Genomic DNA, 13,060 nt, shown 5'->3' on the forward strand with positions numbered 1-13,060 from the left:
AATAAGATTAGGAAATTATTTTAACCCAGCAGTGTCAACATTTTCAGCATAATTGTTTTATATCAGGCTTATACTCATTATTATATCTCTCATAGTTGTTGGTAATATTTGTATTAGTTTGTTTTACAGAATAAAAGTCTTTGTGAATTTAAACTCTGATTGAGGAGATTAAAAGTTAGTTATATCCTGTACAGGACAGTAATCTGAGTGGTCCAATGATGGACCAGCAGTGGTCTACAGTCAGTGGTGTGCCAGCCTTTTTATGCCAGTGGACCGATATATGCTCGCTGACTGAATAAAGTATTAACGCTGTTGGTTTTATTTAAACATTAACTACACAAAATTAGCAAAATTATCCTATTATTTAGTCATAATGTAGTTAATGTGCGCATCCAGGTGTCCTTTGTCTGTAAACAGAACCTCTGGATTAGATAACAGTACTCATAAATTTCAAAATCAGACTATTCTCCAAATACATAATTTTTTTTTCCAGATATTTCATTTGGAATTAACATAGTTATTAATAAAGCATCAGTAAGTCAGTGACATATTGCTAATGGGTCATGATAATGGGTGCAGCTGTTTCAAGTACTAAAATATTAGAACAAAATAATCCAGCTAGTGCCTGATCTGTTCAATTCTTGTTTTTTTTAATGTGCAGTTGTGTATTCTGTGTCATACAGAAGCTTTCAGCTGGCTGCCATCCATGTCCTCAGACAACAGAATACCAGTCCCATGTAGATTTAATTAAGCAAACAAGGTTCAGTTCCATCTGAATATACCCCTGCACTAAATGCATAAATGACAAATATTTGACCTTACGGTTTATTTTGCGGTGTTGTGGGGCATAGCTTAAAGTCTCCACATCCAGTAACTCACCCCAGTTTGAGTGTTGCAATGGCGGGTCCCTATGATGCACCCAGCTTCCTCAATCATTTTCAAGATTGTGCCACCGTGAACATTGCCCACAATGTTGGCATCATCAGGACGCATAATCCTGAAAAGACATAAGAATTAGTGGTTAATTATTTTGACCTTACAAAATGGACATGAATCCAGAAACCCTGCATTCCACCATTCAAGCTTCTGAGGAATGACTCAACAGTCTTGAATTCATGTGTGGAACTGCAATTGTCTGTGGGAACAAACAAACACTAGGCAGCCATTACAGTACACTTATACCTGTTGTTACTGTGTTAGTAAATTAGACATAGGATGTACTATGATATTAGACTTGTAACTGTTTTAGTATTCAAAATATTGAAAAATTAGCATCCTAAAACCTTAGCCTAATTTAAACAATATTTTAAAACAATATTTGATAATAGAATATTAGGTATTGCATATGTAACCCAGTTCACTACATCCCTAGAGAAGTTATATTTTAATACATTACACAATGAATATTGGTGATTCAATGTGCCCAGGCCCACAGTGGGAGGAACTGCCAAAGGAAGCACTTCTGCGGTAAGCGTCTTGCCCAAAGATACCACCTGAAATGCCCAGATTTTCTAGTTGTTGGCACACCTCTCTTGCCACAGAAGTTGTATCTACTTTAGACTATATTTTACTTTGAGAAGACAGCAATGGGGAATAGTTACAACACCCCAAACTGGAATCTACTTTGATATAACCTGGTGATATAAAACAGGTTTGGTAACAGGTTTGTGTTTGATTTAGAACAAGAACAGTCTACAAACCAGAGTCAAGTCAGTGGCTGAGGATCTAAAAATGAATAAAATAAACCTCCAAAAACCATAATGTAAGAGAAAGAGCAAATGACAGACAAAGATAAAGCTTTATTAACCTACAGGAAATGAAAGAACCTGTAATGAGTGACCAGTACCACTTCAGTATGGTTACATACATACATATGACATACATATACAGTACCTGCAAATCTGAAAAACAGGAGCCATGCTAATTGCCAATCAAACCAATGTAAAGTCCTTGGTGAGAGCGTAGAAAGAGGCTTCCTGAAGCCCGTGTTTCTGAGCCGACGAAAGCTCATTCATTTATCTCTCCCTCTATTACACAGCGTCAGCAATGACATCATCACATCCTCCACCACTCACATGGCTTTCACGCTGAATAGCCTGCCCTGATTCACACCATGTGCTCCTCAGCCAATGAGAGTACCCTGGTAGCAGTAGGTTACTGTGGTAACCTCCTCTTGAGTAAGAGGAAAAGCCCAGGAAATGCTCTTGAAAAGGCCTGGTATGATTTGAGAACACGAATGATAAGGAGTGTGAAGCTCTGTTGATTTCCCTAACCGCATGTTTTAACTGTTATTGAAGTCAAATGGTGGCAGTTGCACCACTCCATTGCCAACGATGCCAAACAAAGCAAATAAAACAGTGTCAAAGACGTTGCAGCTTGTTATGAATACAGTAGTATGGCGCAATGCAATCTGTCTTAATCCTGTCCCTGAAAATCCAGTTTTGTGCAATTATATAAAAATGTACAGTGACCCTAAAATGGATTAAGCAGAAAAGAAGATGATGATAAAACAAATGTTAATTTCTCTAACACAGGTGATTTTGTATAACAGCACTCACATACTAAGCATTATGCAACATGAGTATATGGTTATTGTGCATATATTATTTGTTATATTGGTGGCTTTTACTGTACACAGGCTATAGTCTGGTGAAGCTAGTGCCCTTCCCACTTATTAGAGAACATTATATAACACTACATATTTAACTGGGTGACAAGATTGGGAAAGATATTTGGTCAAAAATGTCTGACGCAGTGTTAGTAGTAATTATGTAGTAATTAAGCCCACTAAGAGCACAGTTCACCAAGAAAAATATGTTTTTAAAATGACATGATAAAGATACAGTCAAAAGGTTTTGGTTGATATTTAAGAAACCAAGGGGTTTCATAAAGTATAAGTGCTGTCTTTCGCTGTGCTTTGACGTTTTGAATCCACAGAGTTCTTCAGAAGTGTTTATCCAACCGGTCCTTAACATACTTCAGACACTTCTCTTGATCTAGGGCTTGTTTGTGAACTTGTCTGAGAACCATGAGTAAGCTTTTGCCAAATAAATGGGTGTTTTCAAGTCTGACTAGCCGAGCAAATTAACACATGGCAGATGGCGATGGCGTGACACACTGGCGTGATGGGGTTGATCATTAACAGGAAATGCTGAAATGTTTTGGGTTTTTTACCCAATTTTTTACACATTCATTATGATTCAGTTTCAGACTCTTGTAATAGATGCTGTATGTTATTAGAGAAAAGTGCGGCAAAATGTTCCCTTGAAGACCTGGAATTGGACAGGTCTTTTAACATTAAATATTTATGTTGTATCACACAGTATATTCACAGCCATTCTAGTACCAAACCTCATATTTTCAGTGCAATACCCAAACAGCTTCACTACAATGCACAAACAATTGGGCCTTACAGTTTAACACTTCATTTAAAAGCTCTGGAATCAACCCCACCCGAAGATGTCATATATTCCTACCTCAGTACACTGTAGTGAAGCAAGCAGCTAATTTCTTTCAGAACAATCCTGACTTTTCGCATGTTGCAGCAGACGTTCAATCATAACGTGTAAACCTTAGACCACTGACCAACTCTCCAAGGTAAAACACATATGAACCTGATGTCCTGAATCGCCTGACCACACAACCAAGCAAATTGAGTAACCATGCAACGGCTGGGAGGGAAGAAAATGTCTGTCCATCCCAAATAGATAGGAAAAAATGTATAGTTGGATAGTCTTGAGGGCAAAAAAAAAAAACACATGCTGTTGTTATTTTAGCAATTAACCATATGTTAAAATGCGTAGTATAGTGATCTCTATGTAGAATAGGTGCTTATTTCACACACTTCTGTATATATCTCTATGTACTGTGTGACAACACTTTGACTCAGTTATGGCACTATCAGCTATAATCTGATTGGCTTCAGACTGCTAATAGCTGATGCATACTGGAAAGCACAGAGTGCATTATGTTCACTTGTGTTACCTCAATTAGAGCTGATCGCAACCTCACTATAATTTGACTCAGTATTGAACGGTGCCTAAAGTAATTTGGATCAGCTGAAAGTAGCATTAGCTCAGCAAGTTAGCTCCCTGGCCCACAAATCCAATGTCCTAGTGCAAACAAGATTTCATTTCCACAGTGCATTGTTGTTCCAGCGAGTGATAAATGATCAAGAGTGCAACACATTAAACACCCACTCTACCATAAGATGATCACAGATAGGCTATTACACTTCTAGGCCAGGCTAGGTCTACAAATATCAGGGAAAACAATGAAGGAACATTTTATCCTGGTTTATTTACACTGAATTTGTAATTGAAAATATCATTTTTATCCAATAAGCAAGAGATATTCTTCCAAGTTACTAGATGGATTCCCCAACCCCATTCGTTTGGGATAACTTACTTGATTCCTAAAATAACACCTTGCCACAAAAGCTATCTATCTATGAAGCCAGTGGGGCCTTCGGTTAAGCTTAAATTGGAATTATATACACTTTGCTAAATGTCTGCATAACTTAATTGCTCAGTTGTAGGCAACATAGTTCAGAACATGTTTCACTAAAATGCATTATTATATAGAAACTTATATAGAAAGTCAAAAGTGTTCAGAAAGCCACCTCAAATAAAGTTATTACATGAAATGGTAGCCATTGTTGCTTTATCTCTGAAATATTGTGCTGAGACAGTTCTGAGATAAGGTTAATGAAACTATTTTTAATTGTGTAAATATGTAAGCATTTAAAAATATCAGTGGAATGCTACTTTAATCCAAATAAAGTGGTAGTATCACTACTTATCTATCTACACTCATGCGATTTTAATGAGAGACATTCCCTGCTTACAAAGTAACATGAGGAGAGCCTTATGAAGCAAGATCTTACTGATTTAGAAATGACAGTAGTGTAGCCTGGACTCCTCATCAATCTGTTTGGAGGAAGTACTACAACAAAAACATTCCAAGACACGTGTAATATGCATGACTGAAGCTGTAACAGTCCACGGGGATAAAGTGTAAAGCAACTGATGACAGAACTGAGGTGAGGGGGGGTTAATTTGATTGTTTTCTCATGTTTTCACATGAAACCCCTTCTTAATTTGACTAATGAAACAGTTCAGAGCCTGGTAGCTGTGTCCATGCTCCCAGCACCCACTTGGAAGTCGTGATTAATGTTTATAAACACTAGAGTATACATACCTAGAGGTGATTATCGCCAGACGAGTCAACATTTTTCCTACAGGAAGACGAAACATTTCCAAAATAACATACCACGCCGTTAAAACTACCCACAACTAGAGGGCGATATCTAGAGAATCATTTGGCTGAATATCAAATGGCTCCGTACTCCCTATATAGTGGACTACATCTGGTCCTTAAATAAAGACCTCTTAATCCAAACAAAGCTATTTTGTCAAGTATGTAGTTGAGCATGAAAACCGGAATTGTCTTAGTTAATAATATTCGGAACTGTTTTGCTGCATAAGTTGTTATTTTGAGAATTAAGTCTCGAACTTCGTAGGGAGTAGGGAGCCACTGGAGATCTCCCCTTTGGACAACCATTACATATTCCCCGCCTTTATTCACAGAAATTCCGCCTCCTGCCGCGCTGTGATTGGCCAGCACGTCTAGCTTCCTGCAACAGGATTGGCTAGAAGACAACAACACTAGAGGTAGCCCATGAACGACAATTCGATGAATGGAGCAATCAGACATATTGTTAAATAAAAATAAAAAAAAAGCAAAATAACACATTAATAGCCATTTATACTGTCTTTAGAAAGTAGAATGATGTATTCATTAAAAAAAAAATTGGGGCAGACAAATACTGTTTCCTGCTCCTGGGTGCTGAGCTGGTCGATGATCAGCACATTGACAGAAGACTGCAAGAATGGCCCTGTCCCAAATGGAGCCCTAAGGCATGCGGTGCTCCTTTGGTGAAGTAAACAACATGTGTGTGTGTTTTTGCCTTATATTTGTGAAGTCAGGTACTGTGGTTGAATGGGTAGTTCTGGAACACACACACCAGCCCAACTCATCCCTAAAGTTTTGGATGGACCTCCAGAGAGCACAGTTCCAAAGCTCTCAATAACACAATTATCCCATGTTTGGCACAGAGCATGCTGTAGGCACTTGCAGACGCTCCAGGGTCCCACTCTATTAAAGTCCCCTTCAGGTCACTAATAAAACCCCTAAACATATATCCATTAAACAAAATTACATATTGACATAAACATTTACAGCATTCAGCTGACCCTTTTCAGAGTGACTTATAAAAAAGTGATTCGTGTTCCATCAGAAAATACTTATTAATTATTTCCAAAAGTCCTTAATCATTAGTGGCTTAGATGTAATTCTCCACTTTCACCTTCATCCAGTATATGGTTACTGCCCAATGAAAGACATGTATCTTCAAAAATGTAAAAGAACAGCTGCTGTGTTTAAATGGCAAACAAAAAATTGACAACTGAAATACGTTTTTCAATGGACAGCAACGATTATGTGGATCTATCTGCATCTCCACTTACCCTTACACAACTCACCTGCAGCTCAAAATACTGGCTCACACGTTGACAGGATTAGGTTTGTAACATTTCAAAACCTGGCTGTCTGAGTTTGTCCATTTGGGTCAGATCTTGGAACACTGCACATTCAAAGCTTAGCCATGAACTGCTTGTTTTACTGATGATATGTTTTCAAACAAGAAAAATAACAGTACATGGACGTGTGGATTTTAGTGGAAGGGGTCTTTAACAAACTTTTGGAGACCGAGGAGGCCTACATTTCAAGGACTTGCAGTGCAGTGCACTGTGCATATACGAATTCTAAGTAGCCTATAGTGGAGCTAGGATCAAAGCAGGACTAGCCAATCCTAGCGCAGGAGGCGGAGCTTTTCGGAATACGGGTGTGCGTAACAAATAATACATTACAGAAGAGCCGGTAAAAACACGCCTGCTATTTTAATACATTTTAGAGGTATTAACTTTGTGCTGAATATTCATATACAGTGATTTTCACCTTCATTTTTTTGGCTGGTGTAGTTAAGAACTAACAGATGTGCCCCATACTGCACAACATGCTTAATAAATCGTAGACGTATCACATATTTTGTCACATTACCCACTTTAAATTGATTTATTGCGGTGTCCTCTGTGTAACCTTGCTGTCTGCATCATACCTCAGCTTCAGCATCATTTGTTGAGGTCATCACATACGACATGCGACATACTCGGGAACGGCGTTGGTGCCAAAATGCACCGGCGAATCGGCTTTTCTCAGCTCTTTTTACAATGTTTCTGCACTCACTTCCAACGGGGCTGTGCACTAACTGATATGTGTTTAATTGTGAGTTCATGTTTACTGAACTGATAGCTATTTCTAGGCTATCTGTGGTCTTGGGGATTATCCAGTCGCTTCACAATATGCTAAAGCTATTCGTATTATAGCCTTTCACTTCCTCGCAGTCGACGCTGAGAACTGAAAGACGAAGCTGGGATCGACGAAGCCTCTTACTGGGCACTTTCCTGTTCAAACGTGCCGTTCCACCTTAAATATTACAGCGGTTAGATTCTGGCGTATTCATTTAAGGTAGAACAGGGAATTCGAGCAAGAAGCTGACGAATAGGAAGTGAGCTCAAGCCTCAGAATAGAAACCACCACATCAAACCAGCCATTACTAATTTTACCTGCAGATCTGAATGGACGGAGAACTGGCCGCGGACATCGTGGACAGCTGTGTCGACTCCCCTAGTCTCCGAGCGGTAATGAGACGAGAGTCGCTCAAACCAAACTGGGGCTTTAAGGGAGAATCGATTTAACACATTCGGTCTTGTCGCTGACCAGAGAAATGAGTCTCGCAAACCGGATACCCGAAATGAATTATTTAGGCCTTTAAAAACTACGGCGAACGTTACAACCGTTAAAATTTGAAATATTCAGGGGTTCTAGAAAGTGCTGTGTTCCCGCCCAAGCTTCGGCCGGATATATCTGAACCAGCCGGGTATTAGCTTATACATTTACTTTATTTTATGTAGTAATCAACTTGCTTGGAAACTGATATGCATTAGAGAGACTACTGCTTTTAAATGAGGCCTAAATATTTTAAAAATAAGGGAAGTCTCATCGTATTTTCCCAATTAAACCACACGGTGGCAGCAAAGACCGCTCTTTCCGCGTAACAGCCTGAATCTCAGATGGACCCTGGTTTAGTGCACTATACTCTAAAAAATAAAGGTGCTGTAAAATGTCTTTTACGTTATGCCATGGACAAACCATTTTTAGATCCACAAAGAACCTGGTAATAGGTTTAAATGTACAAACGTGGTTCTTCTATGGCTGGAGTCACCAATCTGATCCATAAAGGGCCGGTATGGCCACGGGTTTTCATTCCAACCAAACGGAAGCACACCCTCTAACTGTTTAGAGAAGGAGACTGGTTGATCATTTATGTCTTTGTTGAAACCTTCATTTGCTCACACATTTCAAAGACGAGAGACAATTATTAGGTAGCCCATTGCTTTTATTAAAAAGTACGTAATATACATACACAAAGGTATAACGAGCACATACGCCTCAAAAAGAGACTTTAAATGGCAATACTTGGGTATCCCATTGCTTTTATTCAAAAGTACTGACTAAATACATATACAAAGATATAACAAACACGTCCCACAAAAGAGATATTAAATCAGAACACACAGTGTTTACTTCAGAACAATCTGCACAAACCCAGAATACTGAGGTCAAGCGTGCAAATGTCTTACATTGAACAACCCCTGGGGTTTTACATAGGCGTTTTCCACAGCCCCCACCCATTTAAGTCCCCCATCGAAGAGGACTAAACAGAAAAACGTAATTTACAGGCGACGCGAAAAAACCCACCATTTCGAGCCCCGTTAAGACCGGTTTATACGATTTAACATAAGTACACAATACTCAAGTAAATGTGAATTTGTTGAGCCTAATCGTCAACTCAAGACCAAACTGGTACCAACCAGTTCCCAATATTTACAAGCTAGTCTGTACATTTTAAGTGTAAGGAATAAAGAAGGGTCCTAAGGCCTCATTTATAAAAAAAACATTTGGATTTTAAAGTAAATTCAACACTGAGCTTAGCTCAAAAGACAATTTTAGGCCCGTATAGGACACGGACACCAGTGTTTTTGCCACAAGTGTTGATTTTTGCATTGAATCACGTTCATTTTCCCGCCACTTTTACACAACTCAAAACTCTTGCTTAAAACATGCCTTTACAAATGAGGCCCTTGACGAATCCAGTATCAACCTTATGAAAGTATGTACAATGACATTATTATAATGTAACTGCTGCACCAATTTAAGGTGTAACTGCTCATTCTCAAAAGTTTGCGAATAAGCCTGGTTTTCAGTCTCTCGAAGCCACTACCAGGGTCTCCACACGCTGGCGCCAGAGCTCGGAGCAGCGGCGCTGGTCTGGTTCTTGTTTGTGACCGTGGTGCTGTTGCGGAGGCTGCGGAGACGCTGGAGGCTCTCCGAGGCGGGTGAGGCGCTGTGGACGCAGCGGCAGTGCTGGCACGCCGGGGTCACCGAGAGCATCGCCCGCTGCATGAATTGGTTCACCCGGAGAACCGCATCCTCATTCAGGTCCGTGTGCGGGAGCAGCGCAGATACACGCTGGACACACGCTTTATAACCTTCTCTGAAGCTGTCTGCAGCAGCTGAGAGAAGAAAAACAAAAGCAAGTGGGGATTAGTTAGATGCTAAATTAGTTTAAAGCAGCATTACAGACTACTCCGAACTGTAACTGTGAACCGGCTAAATGATCCAGTAAATACACAGCAAATTCACCAGTGTTATATCAACACTATTAGCGTTAAATGACACTGTTAGTGTAATAATTCAACACTCTCAGCGTTAACTGTGGATTTAACACTGGAGAATTTGTTGTGTAATATTAACCTACTCCTACACAGTTATAACCTATTTATAGCATGCAGTGTCACTGAAAGTAGTTTGTGAATGGTGAATTAATAGGCAATAGTGTAACCAATAGTTTTCTTCTGTGCGTCATTTCCGGAGACATATATATATACAATTTGCCTAATATATCGATTTTATTTCAATGTGGATATGTATATATGGGGTGTATAGATGTATATATGGGGGGTATAGATGTATATACGGGGTGTATAGATGTATATATGGGGTGTATAGAAGTGTGGAATCAATGCGTGCTGTATTCACCTTTTTTCGGAGAGACTGGGACATCGGTCAGGAAACTGACGGTCATTTCCAGAATATCGGCTTTCTCCAGCTTCGAATAGCGGCATTTCTACAACAGAAAACAAGCAATGGTGAGCTCAACCGGTAACTACATTACCCATAATACACAAAGGCTGCGTCCAATATTGTAAACTACCATAGCCTACTATAACTGTGTAGAAGTAGCAATAAGAGCGCCTAAATATCCAATTCATCATGTTGTAGAAGTCTCCTGTCAGTAACTGCTTCTCACCTGTTTTCCCATCAAAGGGGCGATTAGGGTCTTAAGCGCCTCGAGGCTGTTGTTGATGCGTGCGCGCCTCCTCTTCTCCAGTAGCGGTTTGAGCGCGGTCCTGTTCTCGAGCGCCCGTGGTCTCGGGGCTGAAGTGGTGAGCGCTGGAGGACTCATCTTGTCGCGGAGGCGAAGCTAGTGCGTGGTGGTGAAGGGTCCGCGCGCTCCTTTTATCCGCACTCTGCGCGTCTCGCGCCGCCCACCAAGCGCGAGTTTGAGTTCGAGAACAATAGGCGGAGCGTTTGAAGTCTGCACACGTCACCGGATTCTTAGCGTCATTTTGAAATTGAGTTTGTACGCGTCGATCAAATTCCCTTATTATTCCCTTTGTACATTTTAGTGGTTAATATTACTGCTCATATTGTGTCTCTATAGTATTTCATTCATTTAGTTTATGTATTGCGTAATACATAAATACACATATATATTATATATATAATAACGGGCTGTAGGATATTTCTTTAATGTATTAAAAAGTTGTTTATGTATTATTTTAACTGACAAAATACAACACAGTAAATATTTGAAACCAGACGCTGACAGGAACTGGAAACATTTTAATTTTTATAATTCTCTGATATGTACGTCTAAATCCCAAAGAAGAAAATGTTATAATACGTCTTCAGACCTCATAAACATTAATTTCTTTGTTGTCAGGATCTTGATGTCAAGACAAAGGACAAAGGAGTCATTAAAATATACTCAAACTCTCTCAGTATCACACTGCAGTCTAAATAATTCCTGTTATTTAAACCTTAAATGTTAAATATATCATATTGTCTGCTATATATCATAGTCTTTATAAATATAAGAACTTAAACTGCCCTAAAGCGTATTGTGTGGTGGTGAGGGCAACAAAAAAAAGGAGGGAAAGCAGCTGACCGATATGAGACGAAGGGTGAGGTTGTATCCAACTTTATGATGGGTGCTTGCACACGCATCTATAATTTAAATCAAAGCACAGATCCCCAAGCCACGCTATTTTTTTATATTTGTTCAAACATCTGCTGGCAAACGTCGATCAACAATACTTTGTTCTTTGACGTATGGGTGACGTCGGTGTTCACCTGCGCTTATGGGGGTAGTGTTGGGGAGGGGGTGCTAGAACGGGGCGGGTGGGGGGTAAGCATTCTGCTCACACCGTCTATCTTGTATGCATCAGTTGCTGATGCTTGATTTGAATTGCAGTATTGCATTTAAATGCATGGAGCGCAGTAGGTTTTAGGGCCTTGGCTTTTACGCACGACGTCAGACGGGGATCCCAGTATTTAGATCAAGAGAAGACGTGCTTTTATAGTGTTTTTCGTCGAGTACATCTTCTTCCCTTACTCTGGACTAGTGTTTACCTTTGCTTTGTAATGAAGGAGTGTCTTGATGGCTTGAATAAAAGTGCGCTTTTTTGATCGTGGTGTACACCACAGGGTGAACGGAGTAGACTTATGTCTCCATACCCTCCCGAGCCTCGTCCTGTAAAAATACTGAAGAAGTGGATGAAGGGAATGGATGTGAAATGACAAACCGTCACATATTTTCAGTTTTGGTCCCCAGTGGCCTCCATACGATCCACGCGCCCAGCACGCGCCATGGAAACACCAGATGGCCTTATTCGTGTCCAAAACCTCCGTCTACAACCCCCCTCCCCCTCCCTCCTCCTGCCACCTCCTCCCACCTCCGCGTGCCCGTCATCTCGTGAAGTTTTTGTGGATGTGGGCTTATGGCTTTCTATGGTTTGTGTTAATTCTTTAAAGGAATATGCAATTTGGCGTCGGTGACCCACGCCTGGCATTGGGTTACAGACGAGGAGACAAAGGGAAAGCGCTGGACGTTTTGGTTTGGGGATTTTTTTTACGCAAAGCTATTGGCTGGAAATGTTTAAGAGGAGGAGGAATTGGGTGGTGCTGGGGGGCTCCTGGGTTTGGGACAAAGCGACGCGTGTGCGTCAATCTCGAACCGTGAAAACAGATGTTGCTTGGAGATTAAAGGACCAAACATAATCGAATTCAGTAGCAAGATAACAATACTGTGGGTATTTGCAGTTAAAGTGACCATTAATGAGTGCACAAGCCTCTTGGAAAAGTGTAGATCCCAACGTGTAAGGTGTTCGTACTAACGATTCCATTACGATCCTTATAACACAAATGATAATGTGTATTATAGCTACGTCTTTTCATAATAAAATGCACGTTTCTATCTTTAAAAAGACTTTCGATGGAAATATATCTTCTGAGTCTCTTTGTTCACTTAGTGAAAGGCTCTGCTGCAAACTCATTACTCTGCGCATGCGTGCGCAATCAAGGCGAAGTTTTTGTTTATTATATTTTGAATAATCGCGTTATGTGTGTGTTTTTTTATATATTTTCTGCAGATTTGTTCTGTTCGAGTTCAACAAACTTGCAGTGGCACCGCTAGGGGGCGCGCACGCTTTCCTTCAGCTCCAGACTGGTGCACACCCCGGGTCTCTAATGACTGCTATAAGCGAGATAGAGAACTTTTTTTTGTTGTTTGTCTATGAGCGTTCGGTTGGGCGTC

General features: G+C 40.2%; 2 protein-coding genes across 7 annotated transcripts in view; both read right to left on the minus strand.

The window, feature by feature from the left end:
* acot7 (acyl-CoA thioesterase 7) overlaps positions 1 to 7,910 on the minus strand; it is a 97,510-nt gene extending 89,600 nt beyond the window's left edge. The window contains exons 1-2 of one of the 6 annotated variants that reach the window (XM_066643631.1): positions 7,686 to 7,910; positions 880 to 997 (exon numbers count right to left, since the gene is read on the minus strand). In XM_066643631.1, the coding sequence (XP_066499728.1) occupies positions 880 to 997; positions 7,686 to 7,723 (156 nt within the window). In that variant the 5' untranslated portion in view covers positions 7,724 to 7,910. Of the gene's footprint in view, positions 1 to 879; positions 998 to 1,893; positions 2,021 to 5,199; positions 5,501 to 6,542; positions 6,778 to 7,685 lie in introns of those variants that run through there. The other 5 variants (XM_066643634.1, XM_066643635.1, XM_066643629.1 and 2 more) reach the window with 5 other exon arrangements.
* Positions 7,911 to 8,855: 945 nt separating this feature from the next.
* On the minus strand, positions 8,856 to 10,648 carry LOC136666260 (transcription factor HES-2-like). Its single transcript, XM_066644358.1, has 3 exons — positions 10,493 to 10,648; positions 10,222 to 10,309; positions 8,856 to 9,695 (listed from the first exon to the last, which is right to left on the minus strand). Exons 1-3 carry the CDS (start codon positions 10,646 to 10,648, stop codon positions 9,400 to 9,402), a joined length of 540 nt encoding a protein of 179 aa, XP_066500455.1. The 3' UTR covers positions 8,856 to 9,399.
* Between the last annotated feature and the right edge of the window lie 2,412 nt (positions 10,649 to 13,060).

The sequence above is a fragment of the Hoplias malabaricus genome, chromosome 14 (genome assembly GCF_029633855.1).
Source record: "Hoplias malabaricus isolate fHopMal1 chromosome 14, fHopMal1.hap1, whole genome shotgun sequence".
NCBI classification, from domain to species: Eukaryota; Metazoa; Chordata; class Actinopteri; order Characiformes; family Erythrinidae; genus Hoplias; species Hoplias malabaricus.